At 37.3% G+C, this 16,090-nt stretch overlaps 1 protein-coding gene across 2 annotated transcripts in view; it reads left to right on the plus strand.

Moving 5' to 3' along the window:
• Positions 1-16,090, plus strand: part of gpam (glycerol-3-phosphate acyltransferase, mitochondrial) — a 79,871-nt gene that overhangs the window by 17,326 nt on the left and 46,455 nt on the right. For both annotated transcript variants that reach the window (XM_008114752.3, XM_016995071.2), the window contains 6 exons: positions 285-407; positions 2,273-2,346; positions 8,500-8,613; positions 9,057-9,206; positions 10,959-11,055; positions 14,058-14,194. In XM_008114752.3, the coding sequence (XP_008112959.2) occupies positions 285-407; positions 2,273-2,346; positions 8,500-8,613; positions 9,057-9,206; positions 10,959-11,055; positions 14,058-14,194 (695 nt within the window). The remainder of the gene's footprint in view (positions 1-284; positions 408-2,272; positions 2,347-8,499; positions 8,614-9,056; positions 9,207-10,958; positions 11,056-14,057; positions 14,195-16,090) is intronic.

Genomic DNA, 16,090 nt, shown 5'->3' on the forward strand with positions numbered 1-16,090 from the left:
TCAGTGTGTGTTGCTTCACATACAGAGAGTATACAACAGTTAAGGCAGGGGTGTCAAGCTCATTTTCACCTTGGACCACATCAGCCTTATGGTTGCCTTCAAAGGGCTCATTGTAATTGTAAGACTGTATTCATGTAACTATGTTACCCTGGCACTGAAAGTCTCGCGGGCCACATAATACTATGTGGTGGGTTTGGCCCACGGGCCTTGCATTTAACACATGTGATCTAAGGTCTTTAATTGCTAAGTGATATTTTTTGTTTTGTTTGTTTTTTTGTTTCTAGGGAGAATGCAATTCTAGACCTACTGTCTTCAGATCAGCCACTTTAAAATGGAAAGAGACCCTACTGGGCAGAAATCGACCATTTGTGGGACGTTGTTGCTATACTTGCACTCCCCAAAGCTGGGTAAATTGTGATACGTTAATAACAAATAGAAACATAATTGCCATGTCACATTATTCAAATAAGTTGCTTAGTTTCAGAGTTGAGGTAATTCATCTTTTAACATCCACTCTAACCAGTTAATTTTCAGAATCTGCATATTAATATATGTTAGTGCTTTGTGTCCCTATGCTAGATGTATTGTAGTTCTTAATAGTAATCATATAGTAATGCATATCTATATATACAGTAGAGTCTCACTTATCCAACATAAATGGGCCGGCAGAACATTGGATAAGTGAATATGTTGGATAATAAGGAGAGATTAAGGAGAAGCCTATTAAACATCAAATTAGGTTATGATTTTACAAATTAAGCACCAAAACATCATGTTAGACTACAAATTTGACAGAAAAAGTAGTTCAATACAGAGTAATGCTATGTAGTAATTACTGTATTTACGAATTTAGCACCAAAATATCACGATGTTTTGAAAACATTGACTACAAAAATGCGTTGGATAATCCACAACGTTGAATAAGTGAGACTCTACTGTATATATAAATGCAATGTGCGTTTTATTATGGAGTAAACAACAAAACCATTGAACCAAATCACACCAAATTTGGCCACAAAAGACATAGTCATCCAAAATATGTCTTTCAAACAAAAAAAACCTAGACAAATAAAGTCCAAATTAGAGGAAGAGGAAGAACTGTTTTTTTCCCCTTGCTGCCAGTTAGAAGGGTAGGCTCCGCCCACTTCGTCTCCTAGCAACCCACTCAACCAGAATGGCGCCTAGGGCCTCTTCATTCAGGCCTCTTCCACACTGACTATAAAATGCAGATTATCTGATTTAAACTGGATTATAAGGCAGTGTAGACTCAAGGCCCTACCACACACCTATATAACCCAAAATGCAAAGGCAGGATAATCCACAGTATCTGCTTTGAACTGGATTATCTTGAGTCCACACTGCCATATAATCCAGTTCAGTGTGGATTTTATACAGTTGTGTAGAAGGGTCCTCATATAATCCAATTCTAAGCATATAATATAGGATTATAAGTATAATATCTAAAATTACTGTGGTATAATAATACATAACAATATAATCTCTAAAATCAGGACAGTAAATAAAGAGCAACACTCTGAAAACGGGAATTTCAGAAAGGAAACAACCAGAGCCAGCTAACACCTCCCAACAAAGGATTCCCCTAGGCAGGAAGCAGCCAGGCTTTGAAGCTGCAAGGCCATTAAATGCTAATCAAGGTGACTAATTGCAGCATTCATACTTGCTGCACTGAGACTATTCATTGCTATTCAACCTGGCCAACCAAGAATTCCACAAGGTAGAAAGCGGCCAGGCTTGCAAGCAGCAAGGCTATTCAATGCTGTTCAACCTGGCCAGCCAAGATTTCCCCTAGATAGAAACCCTCAGGTTTTGAAGCCACGAGGCTACTCCGTCCCATTCAACCTGCCCAAGGAAGGATGCCCCTATACAGAAAGCGGCCAGGCTTTGAAGCAATGAGGCTATTCAGTGCAATTCAAATTGGCCAAAAAACCATTCCCCTAGAATACAAGTACCCAGCTTTCTAAGCAGCAAACCTATTCCATTGTATTCCAGCTCACCAAACGTGGATTCGCATAAGAAGAAAACGGCCAGGCTTTGAGTGCAAGGCTATTCACTGCTATTCCACCTGGTCAACAAATGATTCTCATAAGCCACAGCAACGCGTGGCCGGGCACAGCTAGTGTGTGTGTGTGTGTGTGTGTGTGTGTGTGTGTGTGTAGTATGCAATATATATAATAGTTCTTTGGCTATCATGAATGTATATGATTAGAAATGAAAATACAGCTTTCTCATATGTTTCTTCTTTTTCTTTCAGGACAAACTGTTTAATCCTAGCATTCCTTCTTTGGGCCTTCGAAATGTCATATATATTAATGAAACACATACACGGTAAATCATTTTTTGAGGATATGGTTGTTACTGTGATTTATAATGTAGTGCTGTACCGCGTGAAAAGTGACAGAGGGAACTGAAATACCTTAACCTTTGGATCTTTTTGTAAGTAGCTTTTGGCTACCAATCCTAATCTGACCTGGAAGAGGCCTCACCTTAAAGTTCCAAACCTTTCCAATAGAAAGGCTCATGTAGAAGGGGATAATGCTGATATACAACTGGGCAGTTTGGATTTTAATTGGTGTCTTGTGCTGCGTGTGTTTTTGTTTGTTTGATTTTTAATAAATCTAGCTTTAAGTAAATATAAAGGTAAAGGTTTCCCCTGGCGTTAAGTCCAGTCGTGATCGACTCTGGGGGTTGGCCTTCATCTCCATTTCTAAGCCGAAGAGCCGACGTTGTCCATAGACATCTCCAGGTCATGTGGCCGGCATGACTGCATGGAGCGCCGTTACCTTCCCGCCGGAGTGGTACCTATTAATCTACTCACATTTGCATGTTTTCGAACTGCTAGGTTGGCAGGAACTGGGGCTAACAGCAGGCGCTCATTCCGCTCCAGGGATTTGAACCTGGGACCTTTCGGTCCGCAAGTTCAGCAGCTCAGCGCTTTAACAAAACAAGTATAATTACAATTAAAACATAAAATAGATTAGCTAAATGGTAAAGACAAATGAAGAGCATGGAAAATCCATTGGAGATGCACTACCCAACCCAGCTAAAAGCTATAGTTGTTCGATTGTTAAATACTGTTTAAATCAGTGGTTCTCAGCTTGTGTATGCCCAGGTATTTTGGCCTACAACTCCCAGAAATCCCAGCCAGTTTACCAGCTGTTAGGATTTCTTGGAGTTGAGGGCCAAAACATCTGGGGATCCACAGGTTGAGAACCACTGTTTTAGAGGATGGGGATTACCTTATGAAAGTATGAGCCATACTCATTTGGAAAGTACAACAAGCACACAGTACTGAATGATCAGTCTCCTAAATTCTAAGGCTTTTATTAAAAACAGTGTGCATTATAGACAACGCTTCATCACTCATTTGTTATTTATTTAGTAGCTCCCAGGTGATCCTTGGAAATTGGAATTGAGCACTGTTTTAATGAGGAGTCAGCAACTATGTACCACTTCTCTGATGTCGGATTTTGTCTCCTTTTTGTTTTAACCAAAGTGTTAGAGGAGCTGCAATCCAAATCATCTAGAGGATTACAGTTGCCATTTCAGACTCCTTTATTTCAGAGAGAAATCAGGCTCATATCAGATTGGCATTTCCTTGTGTTTGTTTATAATCTAGAACACTAGCTCCAATTAGTACACAATAATTAGTTTCACCACCAGATGATCATTTAGAGTTTTTTTTTCTAGATTCCTTTATTCAACTGTCTTCTGACTTTGACCTAATTATCCAATCATCCTCTTACGTTTTCCAGTTCTGGGATTCAAGGCAGATTCAGAAGTCAAAATGATACAGTTAAAAGTACATATGAAGAAGAAGAAGTTAAAATACAACTACTAAGTACAATTACAAACAATTAAAATGATGCCCATTAAAAAGAAAATACAGTGTTTATAGCAATACAGCACAAGTGGATGCAAGCACCAGGTCAGGGACCATCCAATATGTTGTGTCAATCATGTTATGTAATAAAATATTCATTTTATTAATATATGTGTTATCACTCTGTGATATAAAGTATTCAATATTTTAAATACGATTAAATTTTATATATCATAAATACATGTTGAGTCTCCTTTATTCAAACTGCTTAGAATCAAAAGTCTTTTGAATTTTGGGTTGTGTGTGTGTCCCGATTTAGGAATACTTGCACTTGCATATATGTATATAATGAGATATCTTGGAGATGGGATTCCAGGTCTTAATATGAAATTCATTTCTGTTTCCTCTACACCCTGAAGATAATTTTAAACAATAATTGAGTGCATGAAACACAGTTTGTGTATGTTGAATAATCAGAAAGCAAAGATGTCACTATCTCCACCACTCATGTGGGCAGTTTTGGTTTTTGGAATAGCAGATAAGAGACTCAACCTATTGTAATATTATTTAATAAATTAAATAGTAAAAAAAACCCTCAAGTAATGAAAGTTATTTTTGGGCTAATTGCAAAAAGTAATTGTAGAATAATTATGAATAATATTATGATGTAATACAATGTAATAATAATTATAATTCACTATTATAATTGTATATTTATATTACATTCAATATTACTAATAATATTGCAATATAGTTGTATAATATAATATATTGTATGTATATATACTTGTAAACTGCCCTGAGTCCCCTTCGGGGTGAGAAGGGCGGTATATAAATGTCGCAAATAAATAAATAAATAAATAAATAAATAGAAGTTGGTGCATCACGCCAGAAACGCTCTAGAAGTAATTGGTATTGAAACAGTCACCTTACGAGAAGTGAAAAATCTTCCCCAGGGTTCAGATGTGTTTGTGGAAAACTTCACAAATGATAATTGCTCAGATCCTAAACATGGATCCAGCTCATTTTCATTCAGTTCGTTAAAAATTTAAAAAATTTTTTTTTTGGTTGTTCTAACCACACTTGTGGCACAGTGTGTTAAAGCACTGAGCTGCTGAACTAGTGGACCAAAAGGTCCCAGGTTCAAATTCCGGGAGCGGAATGAGCGCCCGCTGTTAGCCCCAGCTCCTGCCAACCTAGCAGTTCGAAAACATGCAAATGTGAGTAGATCAATAGGTACCGCTCCAGCGGGAAGGTAACGGCGTTCCATGCAGTCATGCCGGCCACATGACCTTGGAGGTGTCTACGGACAACGCCGGCTCTTCAGCTTAGAAATGGAGATGAGCACCAACCCCCAGAGTCGATCACGACTGGACTTAACGTCAGGGGAAACCTTTACCTTTACTAACATATATTCACAGCTATTATTTCTAATAGTAATGCTAGACAGACAACTACAATAGAGTCTCACTTATGCAACACTCGCTTATCCAACGTTCTGGATTATCCAACACATTTTTGTAGTCAATGTTTTCAATATATCGTGATATTTTGGTGCTAAATTCATAAATACAGTAATTATTACATAGCATTACTGCGTATTAAACTACTTTTTCTGCCAAATTTGTTGTCTAACATGATGTTTTGGTGCTTCATTTGTAAAATCATAACCTAATTTGATGATTAACAGGCTTTTCCTTAATGTCTCCTTATTATCCAACATATTCGCTTATCCAACATTCTGCCGGCCCGTTTATGTTGGATAAGTGAGACTCTACTGTATTTCATATCTGGATAAACAGAAATCTTGGTAGTAAGTGGTGGACGATTTATTGGCCTACATATTCCACTAAACTGCAGGAATTCTGAACATAACATTTAAGTTGCTTCAAAGAATTCAGCCTGGTCTTTCAAAACAGCAAAAAAGTGCCATTAGCTTCTTTATCCAGATTCTGTGAGGTTGCTTATTTAAAACCAATCTTTGACGTTTGCATTCCTTATAAATGTCAGTTCGGCCCTAAAAAAGTATTTCTTCACTGTGTTGGAGACAAGACCCAACGAGTACTCTGTATTTTTGCAGCAATGAATTTAACTAGCTCTTAAAGTGTTTTTGTTTTTGCAAATATAATGCTATTGTTCATTGGATTTCATTTTTTAAAAAGGTTTTGCAGCCTGTACAGTACAGTCATTCTAAGAATGTAGTACAATTTCACATTATGATTTTATCATGATAGGACAATAAATGCCCTAGTTTGGCAAGCTTTTTAGCAGTAGTTTACAGAGCAAGGAAGTTCTAAGAATGCAGTGTGATTTCACATTACGATTTTATCATGATAGGATATTACTTGGTTTGGGAATTTTCTGCAAATGGTAACACTCCCAGAATAGATATCCACTCAGAATACTTCTGCTAATGGACAGTTGTGTAGGATTTGGTTGAAAATCTAATACCATCCTCAATACAGTTCTGGAAGGACTCTCAGTCCTCTGGAGCAGATTTTCAGGAGACTTCAGGCAAATATTGTCTCTCCAAAAAGCTTCTACAGGTGGAATGAGCCCTTTTCATGACAACATTTGTTCAGAAGAATCTTGTCATTGCCTTCCTCTGAGTCTGAACTTTGGCTTATTGGTTACACAGTGAGTTTCCATGTTTGAGCAGGAATTTGAATCCCGGTCTCCAGGGACATAGTCCAACATCAAACCGCTATACCATGTTGACTCCCTTCAGAAATTTCTGTAATTGAAAAAAGTGAAGTCCTATAAACTGCTTCTGAATAGTCCTTGCTGAAAGTTTCCATAATGTGACAGGTGATGTGAAGTCACACAACACTAGTAACATAATGAACTATGAAAATGTCCATTTGTGTGTGATTTTCATCAGGAGATTTGGAGCTTGGTGCTGTCAGTATGCCTGGGAAGGCCTAGTTTTATTTGTGTTCAATAAATTATTGAAGTGGTGATATAGCTGAAGATTTGTATTCATTCGTGCTATGAAAGCTTAAAGATATTAGACTTTAAGAGATAGTACACTTTAGGACATTAAGCTCAGCAAGCAGGGCACAGTAAGGCAGATCTGCAGGAAATGGTTCCAGGAATCAGGAGCATTTCAACGGGTTTTGTGATATTACCAAGTGTTGTATCTATATTTAAGATTTGTTTTAATGCTTATGTCATATAGCTAGATGCCGGATAGTACAATCTTAGTGATACAGCATTCCCGATGCTATGTTTGTGATGAGACCGACTATAACCATGTGCCTTAATGATAACCTAGCAGTTCGAAAACATGCCAATGTGAGTAGATCAATAGGTACTGCTCCGGCGGGAAGGTAACGGCACTCCATGCAGTCATGCCGGCCACATGACCTTGGAGGTGTCTACGGACAACGCTGGCTCTTTGGCTTAGAAATTGAGATGAGCACCAACCCCCAGAGTCAGACATGACTGGACTTAACGTCATGGGAAACCTTTACCTTTTAATTCTGTAGGACTCAGTGCTGGCACATCAGTGTTAAGAGGGAGTTTTCTACTTCTGTTATTCTTCACAACGAACTAATTATTTTGACAAATGTTAGTCTGTCTCAGAAACTGAACCCCTACATGGAGTTCAACAGGAGACACTGATCCTTTTTAGTTTTGTTGCTCCTTCTTTTCGGACTTTGCTAACTTGTGGCAGATTTTTTTGACTGGTATTTTGACCTGCCAGACTTATAATTTAAATATTTCTAATGATTTTTCAGAAATAGAATTCATATTTGCTATAGTGTAAGAGATGGACTGATTTTATGAAGATTGTTTTGAAAATTGATATTTTTTTAAAAAAAGAAAAGTAACATACAAATATTTTAAATAAATAATATATGTACTGGACTAGTTTATTAATGTTACTACCAAGATTCAAGGATTAGCCAATTACACTAATCATTTTTTTTGGGGTTGCTGTGAGTTTTTCGGGCTGTATGGCCATGTTCCAATAGCATTCCTAACGTTTCGGCTGGCATCTTCAGAGGTTCTGCATTTTCTTCTTTTAACTCATTAAACTCAAATACAGTAGAATCTCACTTATCCAACATTCTGGATTATCCAATGCACTTTGTAGTCAATGTTTTCAATGCATTGTGATATTTTGGTGCTAAATTCGTAAATGCAGTAATTACTACATAGCATTAATGTGTAATGAACTACTTTTTCTGTCAGATTTGTTGTATAACATGATGTTTTGGTGCTTAATTTGTAAAATCATAACCTATTTTGATGTTTAATAGGCTTTTTCTTAATCTCTCCTTATTATCCAACATATTCGCTTATCCAACCTTCTGCCAGCCCATTTATGTTGGATAAGTGAGACTCTACTGTAGTATGTTAACAACATACCAAAGTTGGCATATTTGTGAGATACTTTATGAGATCATTTATCAGTTTGAGAAATGAAAGCTTGTGCTTATTATACAAGGGAAAGAAAAATAGCCCACAGGTTTTCCTGACCATTTTCTGTAATATCTACACAATCAAATCAAACTTCTAAAAAGTGTTATCTATTCTCAATCTAGTCTTGCAGAATGAACCCTCCCAATTATAGATCTCATACAGTTATGGTTGGCAAAATATTTTTTGAATGAGAATTTTTTTTGTTAAATAAATATTGTGTCATTTTCCAGGCACAGAGGTTGGCTTGCCAGGCGACTTTGTTATGTCCTTTTTGTGCAAGAAAGAGATGTTCATAAGGGAATGTTTGCAAGTAATGTGACTGAAAACATTCTGAACAGCAGCAGGTAAGTGATTAAACATCATTTTTATTGAATGAAACCAAAATGTTCCAAATTTATGTCCAGACTAAGAAGTCTTGAATCCTTTCCCCCATGCTAAAAAATAGCAGGTGACCCCATGGAAGCATGTTGATGTGAGATTTGTGTGTGTGTGTGTGTGTGTCAGAAGTGACTTGAGAAACTACGCTTCTGGTGTGAGAGAATTGGCTGCCTGCAAGGACGTTGCCCAGGGGACGCCTGGATGTTTTACCATCCTGTGGGAGACTTCTTTCATGTCCCCGCAAGGGAAGCTGGAGCTGACAGACAGGAGCTCACCCCACTCCCCAGATTCGAACCGCCAACCTTTCAGTCAGCAGTCCTGCTGGCACAAGGATTTAACCCAGTGCAAAACTAGGGGCTCCATTGATGTGAGATGAATTACATTAAATTAATTTTTTTGTAACATTCAGAGTGCAGAATGCTATTATGGAGGAAGCTTCAGAAATGTCATCTGTGGGTGGCACTGGTCAGGTGGACCCTAGAAACATCAGCAAAGTCAAGAAGAAAGCTAGAAAGATTCTTCAGGAAATGGTAGCAAATGTCTCTCCTGCTCTGATCAGGTAATAAAATTAGCGATGGTGGTCAATATTTCATAATTGATCATAGTTTTTAGTGCTAAACTGGAATCTCTATATTCACACAAAATTGTGAGCTGTGTTGTGTCATTATTTCAAGCTGAATTCAAATGTATTTGTTTTCTTGATATATATATATATATACACACACACACACACATATATATATACACACACACACGCATATATGTGTATGTATATATTTGTTTTTGTTTGTGTGTAGCTGTATGGAAATTTAATTTTGTAAATAACACTATGTAACACGTATTTTCTTCCTGGGTTATAAATGTCATTTCCTAATTGGTCCTATCATAAAAACATGGGAAACGTTCATTAAACTGCAAAAACTTTTGTTCTAGTTTTTCTCTTAATATCTCATAGAGTCTCAACCAATTCAACGTAGTTTGTGGCAGCTACAAAAATGATGTTTCTGGTGTAGAACAACTTTCAATGTAAATATTGCACACTTAAACAGGAAATAACACTTTCACACCAGGAACAGGGTTTTTTTTTTTTCTGCTGTTAGAGAATTGGCCGTCTGCAAGGACGTTGCCCAAGGGACGTCCAGATGTTTGATGTTTTACCATTATTGTGGGAGGCTTCTGTCATGTCACCATATGGGGAGCTGGAGCTGACAGAGGGAGCTCACCCGCTCTCCCTCGATTCGAACCACCGACCTGTCGGTCAGCAGTCCTCCCATTGCACCATTGGGAGCTCAATGTTACATGGTGTAATTATATTGTTGGATACAGTAGAGTCTCACTTATCCAAGCTAAACGGGCCAGCAGAAGCTTGGATAAGCGAATATCTTGGATAATAAGGAGGGATTAAGGGAAAGCCTATTAAACATCAAATTAGGTTATAATTTTACAAATTAAGCACCAAAACATCATGTTATACAACAAATTTGACAGAAAAAGTTCAATACATAGTAATGTTACGTTGTAATTACTGTATTTATGAATTTAGCACCAAAATATCATGATACAGTAGAGTCTCACTTATCCAACACTTGCTTATCCAACGTTCTGGATTATTCATTTTTGTAGTCAATGTTTTCAATATATCGTGATATTTTGGTGCTAAATTCGTAAATACAGTAATTACTACATAGCATTACTGTGTATTGAACTACTTTTTCTGTCAAATTTGTTGTATAACATAATGTTTTGGTGTTTAATTTGTAAAATCATAACCTTATTTGATGTTTAATAGGCTTTTCCTTAATCTCTCCTTATTATCCAACATATTCACTTATCCAACGTTCTGCCGGCCCATTTACGTTGGATAAGTGAGACTCTACTGTATATTGAAAATTTTGACTGCAAAAATGCCTTGGATAATCCAGAACCTTGGATAAGTGAGTCTTGGATAAGTGAGACTCTACTGTAATGAATAATTTTAAAAATGTGATTATAGTGCTAGTGAACCTTTTGGTGGAACAAACCAAAACTGTAGTTTTATGCTATCAATCAACCTTAATTTAGGACCAAAGGGGATTGGAACCTCTTACTTTCATGTAAGATTATTATGACTCTTTTTTGCAACTAGCATTTCTTACATATTTATTTTATGCAGGTTTCTTGGTTCTTTAATATACTTTGTTTATAATCTGTATTTTAAAGGTAGCTGGTATCTGCTTTTGTTTGTGTTTCTTATAGGCAATGTTGGTTTGTACTGCACAGAACATGTATATCCAATTCTTGTATAGTGATCAGCTTTTTTTTGCCTTTTCAGGTTAACAGGATGGGTGTTATTGAAATTATTTAACAGCTTTTTTTACAATATCCAGATTCATAAAGGCCAACTGGAGATGGTGAAAGCAGCAACAGAGGTAATAAAATAATGGAGCGATTGTACAAGTCTAAAACTGTTTTTTTAAAAATATAACATGCTGCAAATATAGTTATCTTAGTCACCAACACATTTGTAGCAGGATATTCTGAGCTGCACAAGATTTGAATGGGGAACAATAATAGTTCCATTCACTGACTCATTCCTGTAGGCGAAGATATTTAGTCAGAAAATACTTTCAGACATAAGAGACAGTTGATTAGAATATTTCCTTTATATAGCTTAGTTGAAAAGTGAAGAGCTGATAATAAGTTTATCATTGCCTAACCTCATCTCATCAAGGAGTGAATTTAGGAAGGAATCTCTTCAATCCCTAAGTATAGATTTCCGTGACTGAATATGCTGCATTCACTTGAATTAGGGGGAGGAAGATTAATTTTACAGTAAAATGTTGTCCAGAGCACATCTTTCTGAGATTTTGTTTCTTTTATTATTTTGTAGGGAGGGTTATATCAATGCCTACCCCAGCCCAAAGGTCCAATCTTTACTTAGAATCATAGAATCATAGAGTTGGAAGAGACCAACCCCCTGCCAAGAAGCAGGAAAATCACATTCAAAACACTCCCGACAGATGGCCATCCAGCCTCTGCTTCAAAGCTTCCAAAGAAGGAGCCTCCATCACACTCCAGGGCAGAGAGTTCCACTGCTGAACAGCTCTCACAGTGAGGAAGTTCTTCCTAATGTTCAGGTGGAATCTCCTTTCCTGTAGTTTGAAGCCGCTGTTCCGCGTCCTAGTCGCCAGGACAGCAGAAAACAATCCTGCTCCCTCCTCTCTATGACTTCTCACATATTTATACATGGTCTTCATCATGTCTCCTCTCAGCCTTCTCTTCTGCAGGCTAAACATGCCTAGTTCTTTAAGCCGCTCCTCATAGGGCTTGTTCTCCAGACTCTTGATCATTTTAGTCGCCCTCCTCTGGACGCTTTCCAGCTTGTCAACATCTCCCTTAAATTGCAGTTCCCAGAATTGGACACAATATTCCAGGTGTGGTCTGACCAAGGCAGAATAGAGGGGTAGTTTGACTTTCCTGGATCTAGACACTATCCTCCTATTTATGCAGGCTAAAATCCCATTGGCTTTTTTAGCTGCCACCTTACATTGTTGGCTCATCTTTAACTTGTTGTCCACTAGGACACCAAGATGTTTATTTGCTTACAACACACATAACAAGTAGGCCTGTTTGTACCTCCTGAAAAACCATCTAGTGTTGATTGAGATCAAATTCCAGGCTTTAGTCTATGTGTCAGAGGATGTCACTAAGATACTGAGTTAGAAAGTCCTCTTCTTCTGAATGTATATCATCAGTTTTTTTGTGCAGACCCAGTTAAGTGTCAAGCCTTTCATAACAAAGCAAAAATACACTCTGCTGATAGTCAACTGGGTCATCACTATTGTTACATTCCTACTCCCTACTCCTATCTTCTCATCTCAACTGAAACCAGATAGCAGAACATTTCAGCAAGGCTGGGGTTTTGATTTCATTTCTAGTATCTTTTGCGATACACAGGACCCTTGCAACAACTTTCTAGAATAAACTAATAATATTAAACAAGTTAGTCTGGGGAGGGGTCAGTGCAGGTCAAATTCATTCATACCTAATCACTCATTTGTGATGTCACCTTGGTTTGCAATAGTTGTGAAATATCGATTTGAATGTATTGTGTATTGTTTTGCTTGTTCTATCAAACATTGCTATACTTATGTATGCTATATCTTTGCATATAACTGTGTTAAGTGAAAATTAAAGGGCTTGCACATCATTAAATTTCTTACGATGTTCATCAACATTACATAATATAAGTGCAGGCAGTCCCCGTGTTATGAATAGGTTTGTTCATAAGTTGAATTTTATGGAAATTGGACCAGGTTCTTGTTCTCCCTCTCTCTCTCTCTCTCTCTCCTTCTCTCTCTCTCTCTCTCTCTCTCTCTATATATATATATATATATATATATGCGCATACATACATATTTATTTATTTTATTTACAGTATTTATATTCCGCCCTCCTCACCCCGAAGGGGACTCAGGGCGGATCACATTATACACACATAGGGCAAACATTCATTGCCCATAAACACATCAAACAGAGACAGACAGACAGAGGCAGTTTAACCTTCTCCTGAGGGGATGTTCGATTCTGGCCACAGGGGGGAGCAACTGTTTCATCATCCACTCTGACAGCACTTCCTCATTCCAAGTCGTAAATTAGTTAAACTTGCCTCCCCACTTTTATAAGTGGTACCTTATTTCCTACTTGATAGATGCAACTATCTTTCGGGTTGCTAGGTCAGCAACGAGCAGGGGCTATTTTTTTATTTTTAATTGACGAGTGCTCACCCCGCCACGGGCTGGCCTCGAACTCATGACCTCATGGTCAGAGGGATTTATTGCAGCAGGCTGCTAACCAGCCTGCGCCACAGCCTGCACATATATAGAGATGTTTTGATAGCATAGGGAAGGGTTTGCTGCCTGGGCCCCTGTTCAGAAGGTTTTACCTAATTTTCTGTCCCTGTGACAATTGGATTTTGAAAAATTTGGGATGTTATGGAAACAAGAATTGGTGATAAAGCTTCAGCTGAGACATCTTTCCCAAATGGTCACTTTTTTAGGAATGAATTTCCCTTCCTAGCGGTAAATTTCTTCTATCTTCTTGTTGTCTTATCACCGTTTGTCACTAGGAGTCAGAGATTTGTAACTCGGGGACTGCCTGTAAAAGATGATATTTCGTTGCCTGTTCATGACAAGGGAACTCTTGAAGCTCTCTCATTGATATGGTTGCCATAAGTTGAAGCTGAGTTGAAGGCAAATAACACTAATAATAAATGGCCTGTTATTTGTACTGTGACGTCGTTATCTGAAATATGTTGTTCTTCCTGATTCCCATCCCCAATTGCTAACAGTTCAAATATTGGAATGCAAAGAGTATCTTAATCGCCAAATTGGTTGGATATATCTAATATCTTATTTTCTTTTTCATGCAGCAAAATTTGCCTCTTATCTTCCTACCAGTTCACAAATCTCATATAGATTACCTCCTTCTCACCTTCATCCTTTTCTGCCATAACATCAAAGCGCCCTACATTGCTGCAGGGAATAACCTGAGTATCCCTATTTTCAGGTAATATTGGTATTGGTGTATTTTGTTATGTCAGCATCAGCCATATTAATGGTGTCATCAGTCCTAGAGAAATTATGAGTCTTGGCTAGTCAAGATAGATTACATGTGTTTTCATATACAATAGAGTCTCACTTATCCAACATAAACGGGCCAGCAGAATGTTGGATAAGCGAATATGTTGGATAATAAGCAGGGATTAAGGAAAAGCCTATTAAACATCAAATTAGGTTATGATTTTACAAATTAAGCACCAAAACATCAAGTTATACAACAAATTTGACAGAAAAAGTAGTTCAATATGCTATGTAGTAATGACTGTATTTACGAATTTAGGATCAAAATATCACGATGTATTAGAAACATTGACTACAAAAATGCGTTGGATAATCCAGAACGTTGGATAAGTGAGACTCTACTGTACTTTATACATAGACAACAATTGTTTTATTAGTTCTGTAGTGATAGATGAATGCCAGTGAGGCTAACAAAAATTAGTGGGGCTGAGTCTATCCAATCTTGTAATCACAAACAGGAATGTTTGTTACATATAGAGTTTTTAGTCCAGTATAACACACTTGGTATCAGTGGTTAGCTAATCTCTCATTATGCAAATTATAAGCCGCCATACAAGTTACACATCCTTCACCAAATGCTTCTGTAATACTTCTTTGTTGCACCCACAGTTCAGGCTATGGAGTACACATTGCAGTGATTCACCTATGTTCGTGTGATGTATTATGCTGTAATTGCTGCACATTAAAGTAGAAATAAAAATTAAAAATTATGTGTTAACCTGTAAAATTATAGAGACATCAGTTAGCTTAGGGTTTTTTGTGTGTGAAAAAAATCATAACATACTGTAAGTATTATGCCATAAATTAAGAAGGTGGAAAGAAAAAGTAGATTTGTGTGGTGGGATTTGTAGTTTGGTAGTGGCCTCCATATTTTTATTTATATACTAGCTTGGGGTCCTGCCAGTGTCCAGGTTATCAGAAGAAGGCATTCTTTGTTTTGGGATGTTAGGTAATATCACTTAGGTTTGGTTCAGATCCATCTTTGGCTGGGTTCAGTGCTTTCTGGATAAGGGTGAACTACAACTCCCAGATTCTCAGGGCAATCACCCCCAAACCCTGACAGTATTTGCAATTGTAACTCAAAACGCAGATGTCTATAATCTACAGTGAAACATAAAAAGGAAAGTATGGTATGTAATGTGTGAGTACTATGTTAGTAATGTAATATTATCTTCTATATAAACAACTTTTAGTGGCACTTGTTATACAAGCTGCCAAAGAAGGGGATTATGGTATCTTATTAACATCAATCAAAATTGGATTTGATTAGAAACAGTGGTAGATCATAGCCCTCTAGAATCTCTTACATTTACTAATAGTACCGTGTTTCCCCAAAAATAAGACAGTGTCTTATATTATTTTTTGCTCCCAAGTATGTACTAGGTCTTATTTTCAGGGGATATCTTATTTTTCCATGAAGAAGAATTCACATTTATTGTTGAACAAAAAAATGAACATTTATTGTATACTGTATAGTAGTTGTCATCACAAACCAACATAACCAAACCAGACAAACTGTGACTCCTGTCAATAATTTCTTGTTATGTCCATTATTTCCATATACAACTGGTATGTACATTTACCAATCCTGCATGCTCAGGTGTTTTGTTTGGCGAGTGCCGGGCCTGCTTCCAAACAAAAACTTTGCTAGGTCTTACTTTTGGGGAAGGCCTTATATTTAGCAATTCAGCAAAACCTCTACTAGGTCTTAATTTTTGGGGATGTCTTATTTTCGGGGAAACAGGGTATATATTACAATGAATACTTTACTTTAGGTATCCACTACCTGTATTCACTTTAACTACAATTTTGATTAATGTTA

Source organism: Anolis carolinensis, chromosome 3, assembly GCF_035594765.1.
Source record: "Anolis carolinensis isolate JA03-04 chromosome 3, rAnoCar3.1.pri, whole genome shotgun sequence".
NCBI classification, from domain to species: domain Eukaryota; kingdom Metazoa; phylum Chordata; class Lepidosauria; order Squamata; family Dactyloidae; genus Anolis; species Anolis carolinensis.